At 54.3% G+C, this 20,410-nt stretch overlaps 2 protein-coding genes across 3 annotated transcripts in view; both read left to right on the forward strand.

Moving 5' to 3' along the window:
• The window catches only part of LOC132008271 (cyclic AMP-responsive element-binding protein 3-like protein 1), a 35,103-nt gene extending 27,492 nt beyond the window's left edge, over positions 1-7,611 (forward strand). The window contains exons 6-12 of the mRNA XM_059386814.1: positions 373-522; positions 686-744; positions 935-1,003; positions 2,860-2,959; positions 3,879-4,005; positions 6,454-6,721; positions 6,911-7,611. Of these exons, the coding sequence (XP_059242797.1) occupies positions 373-522; positions 686-744; positions 935-1,003; positions 2,860-2,959; positions 3,879-4,005; positions 6,454-6,721; positions 6,911-6,947 (810 nt within the window). The 3' untranslated portion in view covers positions 6,948-7,611. The remainder of the gene's footprint in view (positions 1-372; positions 523-685; positions 745-934; positions 1,004-2,859; positions 2,960-3,878; positions 4,006-6,453; positions 6,722-6,910) is intronic.
• A 6,879-nt stretch (positions 7,612-14,490) lies between these two features.
• LOC132008203 (diacylglycerol kinase zeta) overlaps positions 14,491-20,410 on the forward strand; it is a 42,430-nt gene continuing 36,510 nt past the window's right edge. For both annotated transcript variants that reach the window (XM_059386626.1, XM_059386627.1), the window contains exon 1: positions 14,491-15,205. In XM_059386626.1, coding sequence (XP_059242609.1) covers positions 14,994-15,205 — 212 coding nt within the window. In that variant the 5' untranslated portion in view covers positions 14,491-14,993. The remainder of the gene's footprint in view (positions 15,206-20,410) is intronic.

The raw sequence follows: 20,410 nt of genomic DNA on the forward strand, positions 1-20,410 counted from the left end.
CATGGAGCTGAGTCCTGTGTGGAGCCTCCCAAGCAAAGATCATAGTGCAGGTAAAAGGGTTGCTGTCTAGTGGCTCCAAACAAGTAAGCTTGAGGCTGTGGATTCCAGGATGGAGTCTGGGGGGCCCCTACGCCCACCCTGAGATAATATACTGAGCACCTAACATGCTGGGCTCCCAGCACTGTTGCTACATGTTAGCGGATTTTTTTTTTTTCATGTTAGCGGATTTAATCCAAGTCCACCCTATCTCAGATTAGGAAACCGAAGCTGAGAGAGTCAATGCCTTCCTTGAGTCACGCAGAGTCTATGGCAGAGCTTGGATTTGCACCCAGGGCTGTCTGGTTCCTAACCAGCATGTCTGACTTCCCACAGAAACTACAAGGGACATCAGGGCCACTGCTCCTGACAGAGGAGGAGAAACGCACCCTGATTGCTGAGGGCTACCCCATCCCCACGAAACTCCCCCTCACCAAAGCCGAAGAAAAGGCCTTAAAGAGGGTCCGGAGAAAAATCAAGAATAAGGTAAGGCATGAGCTGGACCCTGGCCCTGCCCCAGGGCTGCTTCCTGCTTCCTTGGTGGATGGAAGCCTCTGCTCCCCTGGTGATAACAGCCCTAAAATTGTGCCCCCCCCCGGAAATGGCTATGTGGCTGTGGTAACCCCTGTTTTGGGACCTTCCCCTCTAGATCTCGGCCCAGGAGAGCCGCCGTAAGAAGAAGGAGTACGTGGAATGTCTAGAAAAGAAGTAAGCATTCTGAGCAGGGTGGCAGGCCTGGGACCCACTCCCCACCTGCCCCTCTCCCCAGTGCTCGCTCCAAGGGCACCAGAGCAGGAGTGGGGATGGGAGGGGCACTCAGGGAGGGGTGGGCGGTGCAGAGGGGGCAGCAGTGAACCTGGGGACTGCCCCTGAGCTTGTGTCTGCTTGGCCCCCTCAGGGTGGAGACATTTACATCAGAGAACAACGAACTGTGGAAGAAGGTAGAGACCCTGGAGAATGCCAACAGGTAGGTAGTGCCCCCTGCATCGTCCGTGATCCCCGTCCTTCTCCAGGCAGGGCCCGGCTCTGGCATAGGCAGGAGACAGGCCAGATTGCTGAGTTCAGGATGACAGGAACCCCAGAAACATGGAACCCTGCAGCTTGCGACCCCTGGCTTCCCATCCTTCATCCACGCATAGGTCTAGACACCTGACAGGGTAGGTGAGCCGCTTAAATGAGTTGGTGTAGGGCGGTGGCCTTCAAAGCGGAATTCCCCAGGCCTGGGAACTATAGGAAATGCTGATTTTCAGGCCTGGAGCCAGCCTACTGAATCAGGAACTCCTGGGAGGGCTCAGCAATCTGTGTTTTAATAAGCCCTCCAGGTGATGTTGACGTACCCTAACGTTAGAGCCCTAATGTTAGAACCCCTGGCACGGGTGCTTGCCACTCCAAGCTCTTCTCATCAACAAGCAGCATCTGCACCACCTGGGGGCTTGTAAGAACCACAGGATCTCAGAACTCTCCCCACCCCCACCCCACCTTGCAGAATCAGAATATGCATTTCACCAAGATCTTTCCGTGATTCACCTCAGTATGGGGCCCAGCACGTAGCAGCTACCTAAAGTCACAGCCTGGGTTTTTTAATCCTACTCTGCCATTTTTGTGATCCTGTAAAAACCATTAAAGCTCTCTGGGCCCCGGTTGCTTTATCTAAAAGGGGACAATAGAAGCTCTATCTCCCAGGATTCTTAGGAAGATTCAATGACACAGTGCAGGTAAAAGGCCCAGCACTGTGCTTGGCATTTAGGAATGCTCAATTCATGTTAGCTTTTCTTCTCCTCTTTTTTTTTTTTTATGGTTATTCTGAATTCTTGATAGTGCCTCGCCATGAGCCCACAGTAGGTCTCTAATAATTATTTGCTGGGGTAAATTGAAACAAGAGAGGACAGTTGGTACTTAACCAGTGCTCAACAGAAGGCTTTCTCCTTCTTTCCTTCCTTCTCCCCCAGCTTCTCCAGCAGGATCCAGCCACTCCCCCTAATTGACCTGGAGAATGCCCCCCACTCAGGGAAGGGGGGCGGGGGCCCACACCCCTCACCCCTCTACCTCTGGCCCAGATTCCTCTCTTGGCCCAAAATAGGGCCAGGCCCTTGGAGCTATTTCGCCACCTGCTGTACATTCTGGTAACTGCAGCCCCACTGGCCAGCTAGGTGGAGGAAAGAGAGTTAAACTATAGTTGGCCAGGCACTGGCTGAGCACCCCCTGTGTGTGCCCAGAGGGCTCCACGTTGGGTGGGACCCAGTCCTAGCCCTCAGGGAGCCCACAGTTAGTGAAGGAGACTGACGTGGAAATCCACGAACAGAAATAAGATGCTACAGGTCCCCGGATAAAAGCAACAGTGACAAAATTAACCAAAATGGTACCTACTATTTACTGGACCCTCTCTACACCATAAAAAAAAAAAAAAAAAAAAAAAAAGAGGAGAAGAAAAGCTAACATGAATTGACACCTACCAGACATGGCTTTCTTATCCGTTCTGGCAGTCGTGGGGTACAAAGGAAGAAAAGTCAATGTAGCTGTGACTGGTGTAGGTGAAGATAAAGGTGACCTCAGCCCAGGTGGGGCAGACCTTCCAAACCCACTTTGGCAAGGAGCACCACAGAGCACCCCTGAGCTCCCATAGGGTGACCCAGAAAATTCACCCCAATAGACTCCAGGCTCCCCAGGCCACACCACAGACAGGACACCCGGGAGGTGACCTTTTCTGTCTTGACCGAAACGGGCACCTGGTGTGGAAGCCAAGTGTGGGGCCAGTCCGGGGACTCTCTGGGAAAGTTCCAGGAGGCAAAGATGCCTGCTGGGTGACCACTGTGCCCTCCTCAGGACCCTGCTCCAGCAGCTGCAGAAGCTCCAGACTCTGGTCACCAACAAGATCTCAAGACCTTACAAGATGGCCGCCACCCAGACTGGGACCTGCCTCATGGTAGGTGCTTTTCCCTCACCACAGGGCCACGCAAGGACAAGTGTTCCCCAGGCTGGCTTTCTAGGAAGGCAGGCAGAGCTCTGAGGGTTGGGCAACACCACCAGGGTACACCACCCTAGTGCCTGCTGGGCTGGCTCTTGAAGACCCCAGCCTCTTTCACCAAGCGCATGGAGCCTTCTAGAACATGACCTTCCCTGACCAGTTCTAACACAATGTGAATGTGCAGCAACGCGCATGAACCCAGTTAGGAGGTAGGGCAAGTCCCTTGAGGAGGAGGCTTCTATACCCTAAGGGGGAAAGGGCTTAGGGAGACACAAGGTTGGGAGACACTTGGTTCTTTCTTACTGGAATGAATAGTGAGTGAGGAGAAGGCTGAGCAAATCTCTAGAAACCCAAAAGAATGTGCAGGGTGTGGTTCAGGCATCTACAGGTTCTGCACACTGTCTTAGGAATGTGCAGCCTGATACCTCCTGGCTACTCCCTGGGGCCTCTGAGATCCTCATGCTGTCTGGTGTCAGGCACTGCATGGGCGTGGCTTAGTTCCGGATGTGTGACTCTTCCTTGTCCTGCTGCAAATCTGGTGTGATGCTCTGTCCCCTCCCTCCCCAGGATCCCCCCATTCCTTTTTCCCTGTCCTGACTTCCCACCTTATAGGTGATATCCATGTTGACTACTTCCTTCTTTTTCTGACACTGCCTGTGGTGGCCCCTGAGGGGCTGAGATGGCCTGAGCAGCCTCCTCCACCTTCTCCAACAAGGGGAGAAGACCGCACATCTAGGAGGTGGTTGGCTCTGAGTGCTGCTTTCTTGGAAAAATACCAGGCTTTTTAATACCAATTGTTTTGGAGGAGAAGAATTGGGGGTGGCAGGCGTTGCACCCTCCCCCAACCTGCTCTGACCCCCGCTCTCTCCACTACCAGGTGGCAGCCTTGTGCTTCGTTCTGGTGCTGGGCTCCCTTGTGCCCTGCCTCCCTGAGTTCTCCTCCAGCTCCCAGACTGTGAAGGAAGACCCCGTGGCTGCTGACAGCGTCTACACAGCCAGTCAGAGTGAGTGCTCTCGGCCAGGCCATCTTCCATCAGTCCCAACGTCTGGGCATCAGCCAGATATAAGACAGGAGCCAGACGGGTTCCGGGTTGGCGACATCTTATTCTACCTCCTGGTTTTGCAGATGGGGAAACTGAGGCCCCCAATGGGTCCATGATTTATTCAACGTTAGTTGTAGAAATGGGGCTATGCTGCAGGTTCCCTGATCTCCCAGCCCACCCAAGAGTGGCCTGCAGGGGTTGGGGGGTGATTAGGGGACAGCAGGAATGTTCCCACCCTACTGCCGCCCCCCCCCCACCCCGCCGGCCCCCATGAATTATAGTGCCAGTGGTTAAAGGGCATCTGCCAGGAACAATTAGCATTTCAGGACTGGGATAGCCCATGAGTTTGGGTTCAAGGGCACTTTCTGATCAGACAGTGGTGGCTGAAGCATCGTGTTAAGGAATGCCAGGATGTCAAGCACGGCAGAGGAGGGGCAGCCGTGGTGGGAGCTCAGGTAGTTATCACCCCGCGGGGGACCGATGGTGATTAAGAGCATGGGGCCTCAAAGTTCGTCATGTCTGCCATTGCCACTTGCTAACTGCTTGACCTTGGGCACCTGTCTTGAGCTCCCTAAGCTTTTGTGTCTTCATCTGAAAAACGGAAGTCCCAGTTCTGCACTCCCCAAGCATGGCTGTTGTCACAACTAAATGGCACAGGGAACACACACTCTTAGCACAGGGTCTGGTACACAGCAGGCGCTTACTCATTGAGTGCATCCCCTCTCTTTTTGAAGACCTTGCCAGGCGGCAAGAAAAGGTACACTAGGTGGGTGGCAAGGAAGGTGTTTCAGGTAGACCTACGGAGGAATGTTCTAACGGTCACATTGTCTACCGGAAACGAATCATCAGGCAGGACAGGAGGAGGAAGAGGAAAGAGATGGGGGTCAGAGAGGAAGGCGACGGGGAGGAGTAGGATTCAAGAAGGAGGGATAGGCTGGGAGAATGAGCTAGACCATCAGGGCCTTGAAAGGAGGAAGGGGTGGGGAGGGTTAGAGGAAGAGGAAGTGGAGGTGGCCAGCCAAAACCACTCCCTGGACAAGCGTGGCCTTAGAGGAGACAGGACAGTTGCAGAGGGAGGTGGGCCCTGGGGGTGTGAGAGTCGAGAAAGTCACATATCCGTTTTCCAAGGCCAGGGGCGCCCTGGGGTATTTGGAGGTAGAGGAAGCCCGAGGAGAGGAAGGGAGGGAAGTGGGGGGTTGGGCCAGTGTGGATGAACAAAGGGAGTCCGAGGAAGGGAAGGAATGAATGAGCCCCTTGGAGAGAATGCAGTGGGTGGCAGGCCCAGTGTGTGTGTCTGTGGTAGGAAATGGCTTCTGGAGCCGGCTGGCTTTCCGGGCTGCTGCGTTGCTCAATGGCAGGGAGTGTCCTTCACCTACTCTCTTAGGTCAGGGTCTGAGGGCCTGGAAGGTGGTGGTAGATCCTGGAGGCAGGCAGCCCTGTGTAGGCCAAAGTACCTGATAAGCTAGAACCTCAGTTACCTGTTCTCTGGAACAGGCCTAAGAATATCCCCTTTCCAGAAGTTTCTGTGAGATGCTCGTTATTTGATATACAGGTCAAAGGGCTTTGCACAATGCCTAGCACAGGGTAGATATCCAACAAACTGTTTCCTTTACCTTCATTTTCCTGAAGGGCACACTAGGGCCTAGAACAGGGAAGAGGGAGCCAGTGTGGCTCTGGGGGTTACGCCTTTATCTAAGCCCCCCCTCACCACCCCCCACTTGGACTCCCTGCTCAGGGGGGAATTTGCTGTTCCACATCCCCCGCCCTAACCCACCTTGTGCTCATTCTCAAAAAAATAAAATCTCCACAAAAAAGAAAAATGGAAGGATTTTGATTCAAGGTCTCAGAGGAAGTGAGTAGTGGAAGTAGGATTAGAACCCAGTTCTCAGGGACGCCTGAGTGGCTCAGTGGGTTAAGCCACTGCCTTCAGCTCAAGTCATGATCCCAGGGTCCTGGGATTGAGCCCCACATCAGGCTGTCTGCTCTGCAGGGAGCCTGCTTCCTCTTCTCTCTCTCTCTCTCTGCTTACTTGTGATCTCTATCTGTCAAATAAATAAATAAAATCTTTAAAAAAAAAAAAAAAAACAGTTCTCAGATGCCCCACCCTGGTACCCTCTGCTTGGGAAGAACTACTTTCTCGGAGTTCTTACTGAACAGTTTCAATCACTTTGTCCATAACGGTCTCAAACCACATCCACACGACCTCTACCCTAGTATGCCTACTTTATGGAGGAGCAAACTGAGGCTCAGAAAGGCTAAAGCAAAGGCCTAAGACACCAGAGGTCATACCCAAGGGCAGTGTTAGAGTTGGGGTTCTGACTCAGGCCCTCGTACTTCACTGGTGGGCCAGGAATGTGGCTGGGAGTGGGGAGGCTCGGCCCGGAGGCTCACCATCAGCTCTCTGTCCAGTGCCCTCCCGGAGCCTCCTGTTCTACGATGAGGGGGCAGGCTCGTGGGAGGATGGCCGCAGCGCCCTGCTGCCCGTGGAGCCCCCAGACGGCTGGGAGATCAAGCCCGGGGGGCCAGCTGAGCAGCGGCCCCAGGACCACCTGCAGCATGACCACCTGGACAGCACCCACGAGACCACCAAGTACCTGAGCGAGGCCTGGCCGAAAGACATCAGTGGAAACAGTACCAGCCCGGACTTCTCTCACCCCAAGGAGTGGTTCCGTGAGAGGTAGGTGGGCGGGGCCCCTTCCCTTCCCGGGCCCCAGGCTCCACCCATTCTCCACGGGGAGGGGGGCTGGACCCCATCTCAGCCACGCCTCCCCAAGGCCCCATCCCACCCGCATTCTGATCCAGCGTGCAGAGTGGTGAAAAGGTCCTCGATGGACAGACTCACCCCAGACTTCTGTTCTCTCTCCAGGGATCTCGGCCCCAATACCACCATCAAACTCTCCTAGGCGCATCAAGACCCAGGACACAGGACATCCCCTCTGGCACCCGGAAGACGGGTGGTCTTGCTCTCTAACCCGGATCCAGCTTGTCCCCCTGCCCCCTGGGCTCCCACCCCAGGAGAAGGGGTTCCACTTCGCCCCAGCCCTTCTTTGCCCCATTCCCTACCAGGGCCTCTCCTTTCCCCATCACATTTGGACTGTTCCCTTGAGCGGACCACTCTGTTCTCACCTCTCCCTCCCACAGCCATCCGTCCTTCTCAGATAAACCACTCACTGGGCTGACCCCCTCCTTTCTCATAATGACCGACTGGACCACTGCCTCCCTGCCCCCACCCACAAACACACCCATCAACACACCAACACACCCCCCCCTCACCCCCCACCCCACTGTACAGAGACCAAGAACAGAAATTGTTTGTAAATAATGAACCTTATTTTTTATTATTGCCAATCCCCTAAAATATTGTATTTTACAAGTCTCCAGCCTCCCTTCACCCCTCCCTTGTTTTATATTTTATGAAGTTAGTGCGGGCTTTGCTCTTCCCCTGGCCCTCACCCGGCCTCCCCTGCCGCTGCCCAAGCCGCTGGGCCTTTTTAATTGCCAAACTGCTTCTTCCATCAGCTCAGCACAAGCTTTAAGAAGGCAAAAGTAAAAAAAAAAAAAAAAAGATTCAGCATCAATTCCTGACTTTGTGCCTTTCTTCATGGTGGGGGAGGGGACCAGGACTGAGAGATGGGGAGTGAGAAGGGGAAATCGATCTTATATTCTGCCAGGGGTTCATTGGGGGTGTGGGTATGTGGGGGGGGGGGGCATTTCTCCCTCTTCCGGCGAGGTGCAGGATTCCGACTAGATGCTCCAAGGATTCCGCTGGAGGCTGTTCCTCCAACTGTTGACAATGGAGGCAGAGAAGCAGATCAGCCACAGTCTTGGCCTTTGGGGATGCGAACTGCTAGGATCAAGCCTGTCCTGTGGACCAGACGCTGTGCCGGACACTTCCCATGCTCTACCCAGTGTGGTCCTCCTGACACCTGCCAACATTTCAGCCCTCGTGTCCTCTGCCTCAGCTGGGTCAAAGGTGCAGGCTCCATAGTCAGAAGATCTATGTTTAACTCCTGAGGCTGCCGCTCCCTAGCTGGGCATGGTAGCCAGAATTCTAATGCTGCCTCCAAGCTTCCTGGCCCCTACTCTGCTTCTCCTCTGCTCCCCTCTCCCTCCCATACACACCTATTTAATCCCCTCCCCTAGGGTGTGCAGGAGACCTGTAAATACAAGGGGATGTCCTCCCATAATTAGGTGACCTTTTACGGCAAAAGTAAAGAGATTCTGCAGCTGTAATGAAGGTCCCAAATCAACCGATTTGGGGTTCATCAAAACGGAGATTATCTTTGGTGGGCCTGGCTTAATCAGGTGAGAGCCTTTTTCTTTCTTTCTTTTTTTTTTTTAAAGGCACTGAGCCTTTCCTGAGAAGAAACAGTCCCCTGTTGGCCTTGAAGCAAACAACTATGTGTAAAGTGCATGGAGGGGGTGGCCTCCAGGAGTTGAGGGCCAAAGTGGCAAAGCACTGAATTCCACCAAAACCTCAACATGCCTCATCTCGGCTCCAGATGAGACCCCCCACACACACACACACAGGGCCAGCAAGACTGAGCTGACTATGGGCCATGGGAACTGAGATCATCCATATGTCATCTTAAGCTTCCATGTTCATGGTCATTTGTTACACAGCATAGGAACGTGAGATACTATATAACCCGAATCTCTCTGAGCCTCCATTTCCCCATTTGTAAAACAGGACATAACACCCAAGGAATGAGGTAGTTGTGGGAGTCAACAAGGTAAATTATGTAAGGGGCTTAGAGCAGGTCCTGGCCCATGGTGACTCCAAGAAAGATGAGCTGTGCATTTAGAGGCAATATCGAGCCCCCTCCTAAGGGCCAAGCTAGAGGGTGTTGTCATAGCACAAAGGAGGGTACCTCAGCCAGACTGGAGGGCTTCCTGGAGGAGGCAACATGGACTGTTGGAAGCAGGCAGAAGAGAGGAAAGGGGCATTTCAGAAGAAGGGGAGCAGCCTGAGCAAAGGCCTCTCAGATGTGAGAGAGCAGGAAAACTTCAAGGAAATTCAAATCATTTAGAACAGCCCGATGGTAGAGAGCTGAGGCCAGGAGGCTCAAATAATTCATTTGAGCACACCTCAAAGTTGAGCTGCCTGTAGAATGTTCCCGTTAACATGGAAGTCTAGGGCTTAGGAGAAGAGATCCCAGGTGGTGATCAGGGGCCAGATCCCAAGGGGACTCAAATGTCTTTCTAAGGCATTTGGACTTCATCATGCAGGTGTGATACTTTCCTACCCAGAAGCAGGACGTGGTGGTGGGATGTGCCTACACCAGCTGCCCACCAGCTGGTGGAACCTTAGAACCTCAGAACTAGCCATTAGGCCATCCTCTCTCCCTCTTCCTTCACAGCCTCGTCTTGACCACTGGATAGGGACTTTGCTGCCTGCTGTTGAGCATCAGTCTGAGCTGCTAGAACATGCAGGCCTCTATGGCAAGGCCACGAGAGACTGGGCTCCTGGCCCTAAACTCCAGCCTCATTAACAATAACTTTTAGCAGACCTCTTTCTTGACATTCATCTGTTCCCTCTGTTAGTCACTCAACAAACTGTCTTCAGAGGTGCTAGGCTGGTGGTGGAGGCTGGGGAGTAAACCAGCCATCGGGGCTGGTGTGATGGAGGGCAACATGGACTTCATAGACTTCAGACTGGGTGAATCAGGGAGGGTCACTCAGAGGAGGTGGCCCTTGAACTGAGTCTCAAAGAATGGGTAGGACTTGGTAAGGTAGAGAGAGGTAAGGGTGTTGGAAGTGGAGAGATTGGCCAAGGGCAAAGGTGTGGAGCCATGAGAAATAGGGCCAGGACTGAAGTGAGCCAAGGAGGGTTAGGGTGCCCTATGCATAGAGGTGCTTGTACAAACAAGCCTGAGAACAAGCCCCTCCTTAAACTGTACACACAGGCACTCAGCTAGCCTCACCTGAGTCCTGGCCCTGGTGAAAAGGATGGCCTTTCCCGGGATCTAAACCAAGAATATGTCATTCTGAAGGTGATGGGGAGCTACTGAATGTTTTTAAGCCAGAGAGTGAGATCATCAGATTTGCCTGTCCCACAGCTCTGCAGGTGGTATACAAGGATGAGACAGAGTCCAGAGATAATCAGGAAGAATTAACAACAGCTCTGACATCAGATTAGCTGTGGGGTGCAGGAGTGAGGGCAGAGCCTGGATGACATTGAAATGTCTGACATGGAGGCCATAGTGGCTGATGGGATCATCAGAGGGGACAGAGAATACAGGAGAAAGAGCTGGTTTGGGGAGAAAATAATTCATTTGAGCACACCTCAAAGTTGAGCTGCCTGTAGAATGTTCCCGTTAACATGGAAGTCTAGGGCTTAGGAGAAGAGATCCCTGGTGGAGATAAGGACATTGTTTGTATCTGGTGTGTTCAAGTCTTGAGTCTACATAAAGGGAAGAGAAGTGAGGGTAGAACTCCAGGAATATGGACATGAAGAGACAGTAGAAGGTGAGGAGTGTACAGGGAGGCTGAGAAGAATGATCGGAGAGGGGGAAAAAAAAAAAAGCCAGGAGAAGAGAGTGGCCCAGAAACTGACAGAGGAAAACCTCCAGGAGTGGAGATCAGTGGAGTCAGATGACATCTGAGAGGCTGGGAAAGATGAGAAGAACACAAAGTGTCTGCTCGCTTGGACAATGAGGAGGTCACCAGTGACCTTGGTCAGAGCTGTTTTGGGGAGAGGTGAGGTGGAAGTGAGAACAGGAGGGATGGATGGGAAGGGGACAGGGGGACCTGGGATGCACTGCATTCTTTCGAGGAGCTGTGCTAGGAAGGAACAGAAGGTGGCACCTGGAGGGCAGAGGTAGGTGAGATCAAGAGCAATCTGGGGGCTGTTCATTTTTTTTAAGTTTTTATTTAAATTCTGGTTAGTTAACATACAGTACAAGTTTAGTTTCAAGTGTACAATATGGTGATTCTTTTGGATAGGAGAAAGTTGACCATGGTTATTTCTAGAAGACAGGGAGCCCACAGAGAGGGAAGAGGATTAGGCGGGTGGGGCAAGGATTCATGGAGTGGATGGAGTGGTCCACTCTGGAACCAGAGAAGCCCAGACAAAGGGAGGGCATTCTGCAGATGCAGAATGTGAGGAGACAGGAAACTGAAGAAGACCCCCATTCAGTTCAGGTCTGATTTCAGAGTCATGAGATCCAGGCCCCCAACAGGCTCAGCACTCAGCAGAGTCTGCTTGAGTTTCTCTCTGGCTCTCCCTCTGCCCCTCCCTCCCAAATAAATAAATAAATCTTATTTAAAAGGTGGGGAGGGGCACCAGGGTGGCTCAGTTGGTTAGGCGGCTGCCTTTGGCTCATGTCACAATCCCAGAGTCCTGGGATCCTTGGGATTCTTGCTCAGTGGGGAGTCTGATTCTCTATCTCCCTCTACCCCTCCCCCCCCACTTCTGCGTGCACAAGCTCACTCTCTATCAGATAAATAAATAAAATATTTTTTAAAATCCAAGGACATTGGAGCTACCTAGAACAACTAATCCAGAGAGCTCAGGGCTTGGTGAGGTAATCCAAGCGAGGCTATCTATAATCACCACCCAAAGTCTGTTTACCCAGAGCAGTCTCTCCTGCCTCTGTAAGGATGCAGGGTTAGTCTGCTTGCACAAGCCACCTGTTGACATACGACCTCCTCAGGGTCATGCATCACATCCCTCACGTGTCCCTGGTGATGGACCTGTAGATTCCATGCTCTGCCAGCAGCCAGCTTGGCCCCGCACACAGCTGATGGCTGTCCCAGTGCCAGCCATCCCATCCAGACTGCCACACCAGACCCTTGGTTACAACTGGAAACTGAAGCCCTAGAAGCAGGGAGAACAACTGTGGGCAATGCCTGGAAATGGAGTGAGTCAGAGCGATGTTCCAGTTCCAGAGGGCTGGATGGTCCCAGGAGCCAGCTGGCCAAATTGGGGTGTAGGTAACAGGTGCTCCTTGGGTCGCTAGGGGAGCCAGGCTGGGAACTCACCTCCAAAGGAGGCTCAGTTGCTTTGTCAACAGAGTGGCAGTTAAGGGTGGAGGTCCTGACGTCTGCCCTGCACTTGACCTTAACAAGGCACCCAGCTCCCAGAGCTTCAGTGCCCTCATCTGTGAAATAGTCCCCACCCTCCTGAAGGTGCTGTGAGGGGCAAGTGAAAGTTTGCACACAAAGCTCTCAGCCCAAGGTCAGCTGTGCAGTAAACACTGGAAAAGGCATTAGCTATTATTTTCTGAGTGCAGAGGCAGTGGGCTGGAGATGATCAGAGCAGCTAGCTGCAGCCGGGAGAGGCTGCAGAAGGTAGCTGGACTAGTCAGGGGAGAGGGCCTTCATTCTTCCCTTGGATTCTTGGGAAGTGAGCAAGTGCCACAACTCACCCATAACACAGTCAACAGCTGGTCCTAAGGTGGGGTGGGGAGGGGTTGGGGGGAGGTGTGAGGACGAAGGGGAGATGCTTTAGTTTAAAAAGGTTTCAGCGGGGAGAGCTCTGCAGGAAAGAGCTGAAGGAAAAACCAACCTGGAAACCCAGCAGCTAGGCAGCTGGTGAGGGAATGTCAAATCTAGCCCGAACTACCATAATTCATGGTATAGGAGGTTACCTTGGGCCAGGCTGCTAGGAAAATTAGCAAACCCAAAGGCACACTGGGAGGTTGGGGGTAGGGGATGGCTCCCAAGTACCCTGCCTCACCCCCTCCAAGGGTGGGCTTCTTTAGAACTTGGATTTATGGAGGAAGCTACCCTGTGGCCAAGAAGTTTAAATGCACTTCCATTTATTCCATTCACCCAACACGGGAGAGCTAGACCAAGAGACAGGTGGGACGCAGAGCTGAGGGAAGCCGGGTCCTGCCCTTTGGTAGTTTTATTTATTAAATAAGTGATTTATTTGCTTGAATCACTTGAATGACGTCTCAGTGTCCTCATCTGTAACATGGAGGAAGTGATAATATCTACCACCCAGAGTTGTGGTGAGAATCAAATGAGATGTTAGTTATTGTTCGTGTGTGAAGGGGAGGGTGCTGACAGAGGCCCAGGAAATAGTTCTAGGGCTAAAGGAGGGAGACAACATCTGTAGCAGAGGATCAGGGAGGGGTTCCTGGGGGATGTGGCACTTGAGAATGGCCTTGACTAATGGACAGGATTTTAGAGAAGAGGACACACTCCAGGCCACGGGAACAACCTGTATAAGGACACATAGGAGGACGACCACTGTAGGACCGATTAGAGTTGGAGGAACCCTAAGTAGCTGTCCCCCTTTGTAGCCCATTCTCTAGCTCTGGGAATCTGGTGCTTCCCACCTTCCTGGGCTCACTGTCAGTGGCAAAAGATAAACCATAGACTAGACCAGACACACACTGGATACCTGGTGAAGAGGGCAATAGGGTCTGGGAAGAAGGAGCATGACTTTCAGCTGGAGCCATCCAGGAAGACTTCCTGGAAGAGTGAGCATTTGAGTGGAGCCCCGGAATTTGAAATACATCAACAGGAGGAGATTGGAGATGAACAATGCTATACAGGCCTCATGCCAATTCCCAGAATAAGGAGCGCAGATGAGTGGAAGTAAATGGATGGAACCACAGTATAGTATGTGGAAAGATGGAGGCAGGCCTTGAATGCCAGGCTAATATATAGGCAAAGGGAGACCTTAAATTCCACAGATGGGGAGTAAGTGCTATGGTCAAAGGCCAGCTTCAGGAAGATGAGTCTAGGACAGTGAAATGGAGGTGTTAAATCTGAGAAGTCAACCAGGATCCCATCATCAACCAGATGTGAGGTTCAGATGATGAACATCCCAGGGACAAGAGGAGAGTATGCAAGGGGGAACCATGGTATTTGGAGGGGGAAATAGAGGAGTCCAAAATGGACTCCAAGGAGACCTCTCTAGTCCTTCCTTTCTGAATTGGTTTCCTCCTCTCCCATCAGCGTCAACTGACCCAGGAGGATGACTGAACCTTCTGGAAGACCCTAGCCCAAGAACCTTAGCGGGGTAAGGTCACAGAAAGCAGCTATCTGGGCCTTGAGACCTCGGCTCCAGGGTCTGGACATTCTCCGCCCCACCCCCACCCCCAGCTGCGGGTCCCTCTCCTGGAATAGTCCGGAAGAGCTCTAGGCCTAGAGAAGGGGTTACCGGCAATCAGGCCCATCCCCGAATTTAATGCACCCCAGAGCATTTTCCCTTTACTGTGCTCTTTCCCAGGTCTAATTGGATCTCTAAATTCTCGTGGCGCCGACAGGGTTAAAGCCAGCTCCTGTCACCGCCCCCGACCTCCCCCTCCCCACCTGCCCGCCGCCACGGCGAATGCCAGAGCCGGAAAGCGCGGGACAAGGGCTGCGGGGGGTGGAGGGGGGGGTGCACCGCAGCAGCTGATTGACGGGCGGGGCGGTGATTGGCAGCTGCCGGGAAGCGGGGTGCGGGGAAGGTGCTGCAGGGGTGGGCTCTGCCGGGCGCCCCACACCCCCAGCCTCAGCCCGGGGCAGGGTTCGTGCCCGCCGCCGGCTGGGCCGGGATCGCTCCTTCCGTGCCCCGAGCCGGCTGGCTGGGCGGGGAGGCGCCCTCCCCCTCCGGACCCCGCGGGCTGGCGGGTGTCTCTAAGGTGACACTCTGATGCGCGGCAGTGGCGGCGGCTGCAGGAGCGCGCTCGCCGCCCGGGCTCCGGCTCGGTTCGGGCTCGGGCTCCAGCCGTCAGGGGAGCTCCCCAGCGCGCACGACGCAGCACCCCGACACCTACCAAGGACCCCCGGGGGCGCGGGACGATCCCAGCCAGCCTTCCCCAGGCGCGTCGCCGGGCAAATCGCCGCTCCCGTCGTCTGAGCCTCGGCGTCGGGAGGGACGTGCGGGCCCCAGGGCTCCCCTCCCTCGCTCCCCGCCTCGCGTCCCCGGGCCCAGGAGGAAGGGAGACTGAACTTTAGCGGGCAAGCCCGAAAGGCCGCAGCAGCCGCGGGAAGAGGACGGCCGCGGGATGGCCGAGGGGCCGGGCGGCGCAGGGCCCCGCGGGGACGGGGCTGGCGGCGGCCGGGCAGCCGAGGAGGAGGTGGTGCGGCGCCGCTGCCGGCGGGGGGAGGAGGCCGAGGTCTCGCAGCTGTGGCCCGAGGGACCCCGGGGCATGGCCGCTATGCCCCCCGTGGAGGAGCGGTTCCGCCAGCTGCACCTACGCAAGCAGGTGTCCTACAGGTAAGGAGAATGGGGGCAGAGGGAAGCTCAAAGCTGGGGACCACCCCCCCCTTCAGTCAACATTCTTTGAGGACCCGCCGCTTGCCTGGCGTTGCTCTAGGCCCTGGGGATTCAGAGATGACTACCAAGGGGGCTCTGCTATCCGTGTGCAAGGGGAAGGGGCGCTTCTGGGAGCCCCTCTCTCTATGAACTGCCCTATTCATCCGACATGGGGATTACTGATGCTAACTGAGTACCAGACACTGTACTAGGCGCCGAGGAGAGAAATGACCAAGACATCAAGCCTCTCTGCTGAGGAGAGCTGGGAGATGGCCCCTGGGCCCTTCTTCTGGGAGAAGAGGGACCCGGGTTCAGGCAATAGGCCCTGCCTGAACTTTCTCATGGGTTGACCGTGTGCTAGACACTCGCTTATAGAAGTGACTAAGGTGCTTCCCGACACCATGGCTGAGACTCTGCTGCCTAGAGATGAAGCAGGAATCCACCTGGACCTCTCTGCCCTGTGGGGCCCTCACTGGCATCCCCAGTGGTTCGGTGAACCTCTCACTTCCTTTGAATCTTCTGCCTGTGCAAGGTTCCCAGCCTCTGGGGTCCTGCCATCTCTGCCCAGGAAGTTTCCTGGAGGAATTGGCTGGACTGGGTCCCAGAGACCACACTTAGGACTTAGAATGGAGTGAGGAAGGGGGGCTGCCCCTCCAACAAGAGTGGGTGAGTTACCCAGAGGATAGGTATGAGGAGTGGGTGGGGGCGGGGCAGGGGCAGCTCTCCCCTTCCTCTTCCTCTCCCAGACCACAGCCTCAACTTGGACTTGCTGCCCCTCTAAATCCCATAGACCAGAGTGACCTCCTCTGGAGGGTCCACAGGGACACTGAGGCATCTGCAGTCCTTGAAGCCATCGGCCGCGTTAGAGAGGACAGGTTTCCTGTCAGTTTACAACCTGGGGACTTGAGGTGCGTCTCACGCTGCCCGGCTTCTCCCTGGGGCTTCTGGGAGGGGATTTCGTGAAACTGGCCCAGCCCTGGGAGCCTGAAGGACTTAAATGGATTATGATAGTATCAGGCCTCCATCACTTGAGGTAGGATGGAGGAGAAGGGCAGAAAACTTCACCATCTTGAAGTGAGATACTCAGAATAAATACAAAGTAGGTTGGGTTCACGTGGGCTCTACCTTCACTTTCTGGGGTATGTAAGGAATCAGGGGGCTCCATTTCCAGTTCTTCCAGGACACAAGTTTGGGAGGAGGTCGTCATCTGTCCCCTGCCTTCTGGCTGCAGATAACAGAGCCCCTGAACGTCCTCTGGGGGAGGAGAGAGGACCAGAGACTGACGGGCAATGGAACAGAGAATGTAGAATCCTGGAAGAAGTATGAGTCTGGGAGTCCAGAGGCCTGGCCTGTACCTCACTTCTGCCAGGGCCTGACTATATGTGTTTGAGTTGGACAATCTCTCTGTCTCTGAACCTCAGTTCTTCATCTATCCCATAAGGGGATGACCCCAAGATTTTCCTTGACTGTGGAACAGGGACACACAGCATCTGAAGCTGGAAAGGAGGCCAGAATGGGGTTTAAGGCTTAGAGGATTGGAACCAGAGAACAATGAAAGGGCTGAGACGGGACGCATGCGTGTGAGCACGCATGCGTGTGCCCCCCCCAACCCCGAAGCAGTGGCAAGGGCTGGGATCTCCCCCAGGCTGGTTCCTAAGTGGACACCCCTCCTCAGCCCAAACTTGAGGCCTTAGTCACAAAAGACGCAGGGTGGCCCAGCTGTGCCTCCTTTCTAACTGTGAAGGGATCAGGAGACCTCCACATCCCCTGTGTGAGGGCTACAGGAGACAGCGTGGGGGCGGGGTGGGGTCCAGCTGTCACACCTGGAGAGATCATGCAAGGTACCTCCTCACACCCTATAGTCAGGCCAGGAGCCCCATCTTAGGACCAGGGCAGCACAAGGCATTAAGGCAAGAGCTCCCCGGGGAAAGGGCAGAAGCAGCCCAGGAAAAGCACAACCCTGGGCTTCTCAGGGCAACCCAGTGGAATGAGCTGGGTTTCAAGCTAAGCCCTACCGTGGGGCTGCAGTCCTGCATGGCCTGGTGACTGATGCCACCTTTCCTGGTACAGGTCTGGTGGAGGGGGGGTTGGGGGGGCGGTGGTGGGAGGGGGCTGGTAAGCCTAAGACCCATGGTGGCCTTTTCACATCCTCCCCCTGCCACAGTTCCATGCTGCTCTGGCTCGCAGATAAACCTCCCACCCCGCTGTGAGGAGTTGCTAAGAAAAGCAATTGAAAGCCCTTCACAGAGAGAAAAGGCTTTTAGACAGAAATGCGGAGGCACAAAAATCCGAGGGCCGAGGGGTGGAAGCGGAAGCAGGGTTGAGGCCGGGCTGTCTCTGACGTAAGTGAGGATGGGGGCTTTCAGCAGGACACTAAAAGCTTTTAGGGACATAATGGCTTCTGGGAAATAGGTTCCCACAGCCCCACTGTGGGCTGGATGCAGCCCTGGCAGGATGGAAAGATGGCAGGTATGGGCCAGTAGTGACTCTGGGTGGGCAAGGGAAGTGGGGAGAACTTCTCGTATCCACATCTGGGCTTGAGGACAGCTATCTCCCCTATACTTGAGAAAGTCCTGAATGCCCAGGGTTGGGCTCAGGAGATCGTTGGAGGGCAGCGTCCAGCCTGGGAAAAGCCAGAGGGGTACCAAGGACATTGGGTTTGATCTGAAAGGGTCAGAAGATGGGGAGCTGGGGCTTCTGGAGCTAAGCCCAGTGGTTACCACACCGCATCACCTGGGGATTATCCCCCCCCCCCCCAAAACCCTTTCTAAAGTCCTATCCCTGGAGACCCAGCTATAGGAAGTCTGGGATTAGACCTGAGCATCTCAAAAGGTGATCTGGGTAGAGAAGCACGTTTTGAAACCTGTGAAGAAGCTGAAGGAGAGAGAAAAGATAACATGTGAGCTGAATCACTCCCATATGGCTGGCAGGGGGCTCCCCCAAGCTGGGCACTCCTGTGGCCTCAAAAGGACCCTGAAGGAGGACCAGCACCTCCATCTATAGTTCCGGCCCTGGGCCAGGTGCTGCATGAGACGGAAGAATGGGACATGGTCCCTTCCCCTGCCAAAAGTAAGATTGGTACAGGGCCAAATAGTAAATATCCTGGGCTTTGCAAGTCCCACAGTCTGCCATTGTGGCGCAGAAGTGGCCACAGACAATATGTAAATGAATGAGTGTGGCTGCATTCCAGTAAAACTTTATTTATAGACCCTGAACTTTAAATTTTATATCATTTCCACTGTCACAAATATTATTCTTTTGCTTTTTTTCCAACCATTTAAAATTATAAGAACCATTCTTAGCTCACAGCCATCCACAAACAGGCAGCAGGCCGGATATGGCCCATCAGCCATGGTTTGCCCACCCCCAATCCAATGGGATGCGATGGAACAAACACACAGGAAAGACAATGATGGTTGGCATTGAGAATCAACCTGGGCGTTCAGTGAAGTGGCCCTCACATTCCCACCAAGAGAGGGCTTGCACACACACATGCGGTCTTTGGGGTCAGAGAGACCTGGGTGCTAATTCCTAGCTGATTGAGTCACCTTCCCCTCTGACCCTGTTTCCTCCTGTGGGAAACAGGAACAGTAATACCCGCACAGGAGAAGGGCTGGGAAGATTGAAGAAGATAAGATATGTAAAATTCCTGACTGGTAGCAAAGAGGAGACACAAGTTAGGAGATCTTTGGCCCTCTAGAGCTGGACCTCCGGGGAGGGGGCGGGGTGGGGTGGGGGGTGGGAGAGGGTGTCCAGGAAGACCCCTGAGGGAAGTCAGCCCTGAGTGATGGATAAGAAGACCTGGGAGTGGCAGCGTTGAATGGAGACTAAGCAAGAGCTGAGCACGATTCACGATTCACGTCCCAGGCCGCAGCTCTCCCCCCGACCCCCTCCACCCCCAGAGAGGGGCTGGGAGGAGGGGAGCGACTGGGGGCGCCAACGGGCAGGGAATGGTGCCCCTCCTGTGGGCACGGGGCTGCAGGGACACAGCTCCTCAAGGGAGGGGCACCTGATCCAACTCTCCCTGCTGCTATTTACCAGAAGCTAAAAATAACCCAAGAGTGACAGGGAGATGGGGACGATTTGTAATTTAAATAGCAACAGGATAAAGCAAGGAGCTGCAAGAGATCACATTCTGTCCTGAATTAAAAATGCAAAAACCGGGGGCAGAGAGCTGAGCTGGAGCTGGAGGAGGGGTCTGCTGCCAAAGGAAGCTGGAAGCTGGGGGGTGTCTATCTATTTTCCTTCCTTTGGGAAGGGCAGGGACCAGGCCCAGCCTGGAGATCCTTCCTCCCCTCAGGGACCCGAGGTTCTTGCTGACTAGGGAGTCAAAGGCCATGGAGGGCAGTGCCCAAAGGTGGGGCCAAGAGCAGTGCAGGGATTGGGATCCCAAAGCGGGGCTTCTCCAACCCTATTGTGGCGCACAGTGCTTGGGACATGCCCTCCCCCCTGCCCCAGTAGCTCATGTCCCCACCCCGGCACCAGAGGGACACAAGCCATTTGGGCATTTCGGAAGGAAGCTGGGAGGACCAGTTTGAAAGGGTGATTGTCCGGCATGCTGCCGACAATCCCGGGCCAAGCATCGGGAAGCCTGGCTTGGAGTCTCATTTTTGCTTCGATTGGTACAATTTCAGAGCAGAGCATTCAGAGGCGCCTGAAGGGTCTAGATCCCAAAGGCAAGGGTTGGAACAGGCTGGGGAAGACTTCTCTTCAAGGATATACGAAGTGGCTAGGGAAAGCATTAGGATGAGATTTGGCTTCTGCTAAGTTTGACTGTGCTTGACCAGTGCTCTTGACCTACAGATGTTTGCCGAGGGAAGGCTAGGCAGTGTTCATAGAGTACGTGGGGATTCAAGGGCTCCTGGGCGGTTCACTTCAAAGCCCTTTTTACTCTGTCAGGTTTCCAAGGGCCTGGACTTTATCTTTAAGGATCTTTTCTTTTGGCTCTAAATATACCTTTCTCTAGGAGGGGTAATAAGACAGGAGGCATGAGGACTGAAAGGTGGCTTCTGCAACTACAATGTATGACCTGGTAGATGAGGGTAGGAGGCTCTGGTGGCAGGGGCTTGCCTACAGCTCGGGTGGGAGGGAACACCTTTGGGCAGATCCAGCGGGCCCAGAGTAATGAAAGAACCACCCAGGCTCCTCTCACCTCCCGCCTGGGGG

The sequence above is a fragment of the Mustela nigripes genome, unplaced genomic scaffold (assembly GCF_022355385.1).
Source record: "Mustela nigripes isolate SB6536 unplaced genomic scaffold, MUSNIG.SB6536 HiC_scaffold_76, whole genome shotgun sequence".
Classification (NCBI taxonomy): Eukaryota; Metazoa; Chordata; class Mammalia; order Carnivora; family Mustelidae; genus Mustela; species Mustela nigripes.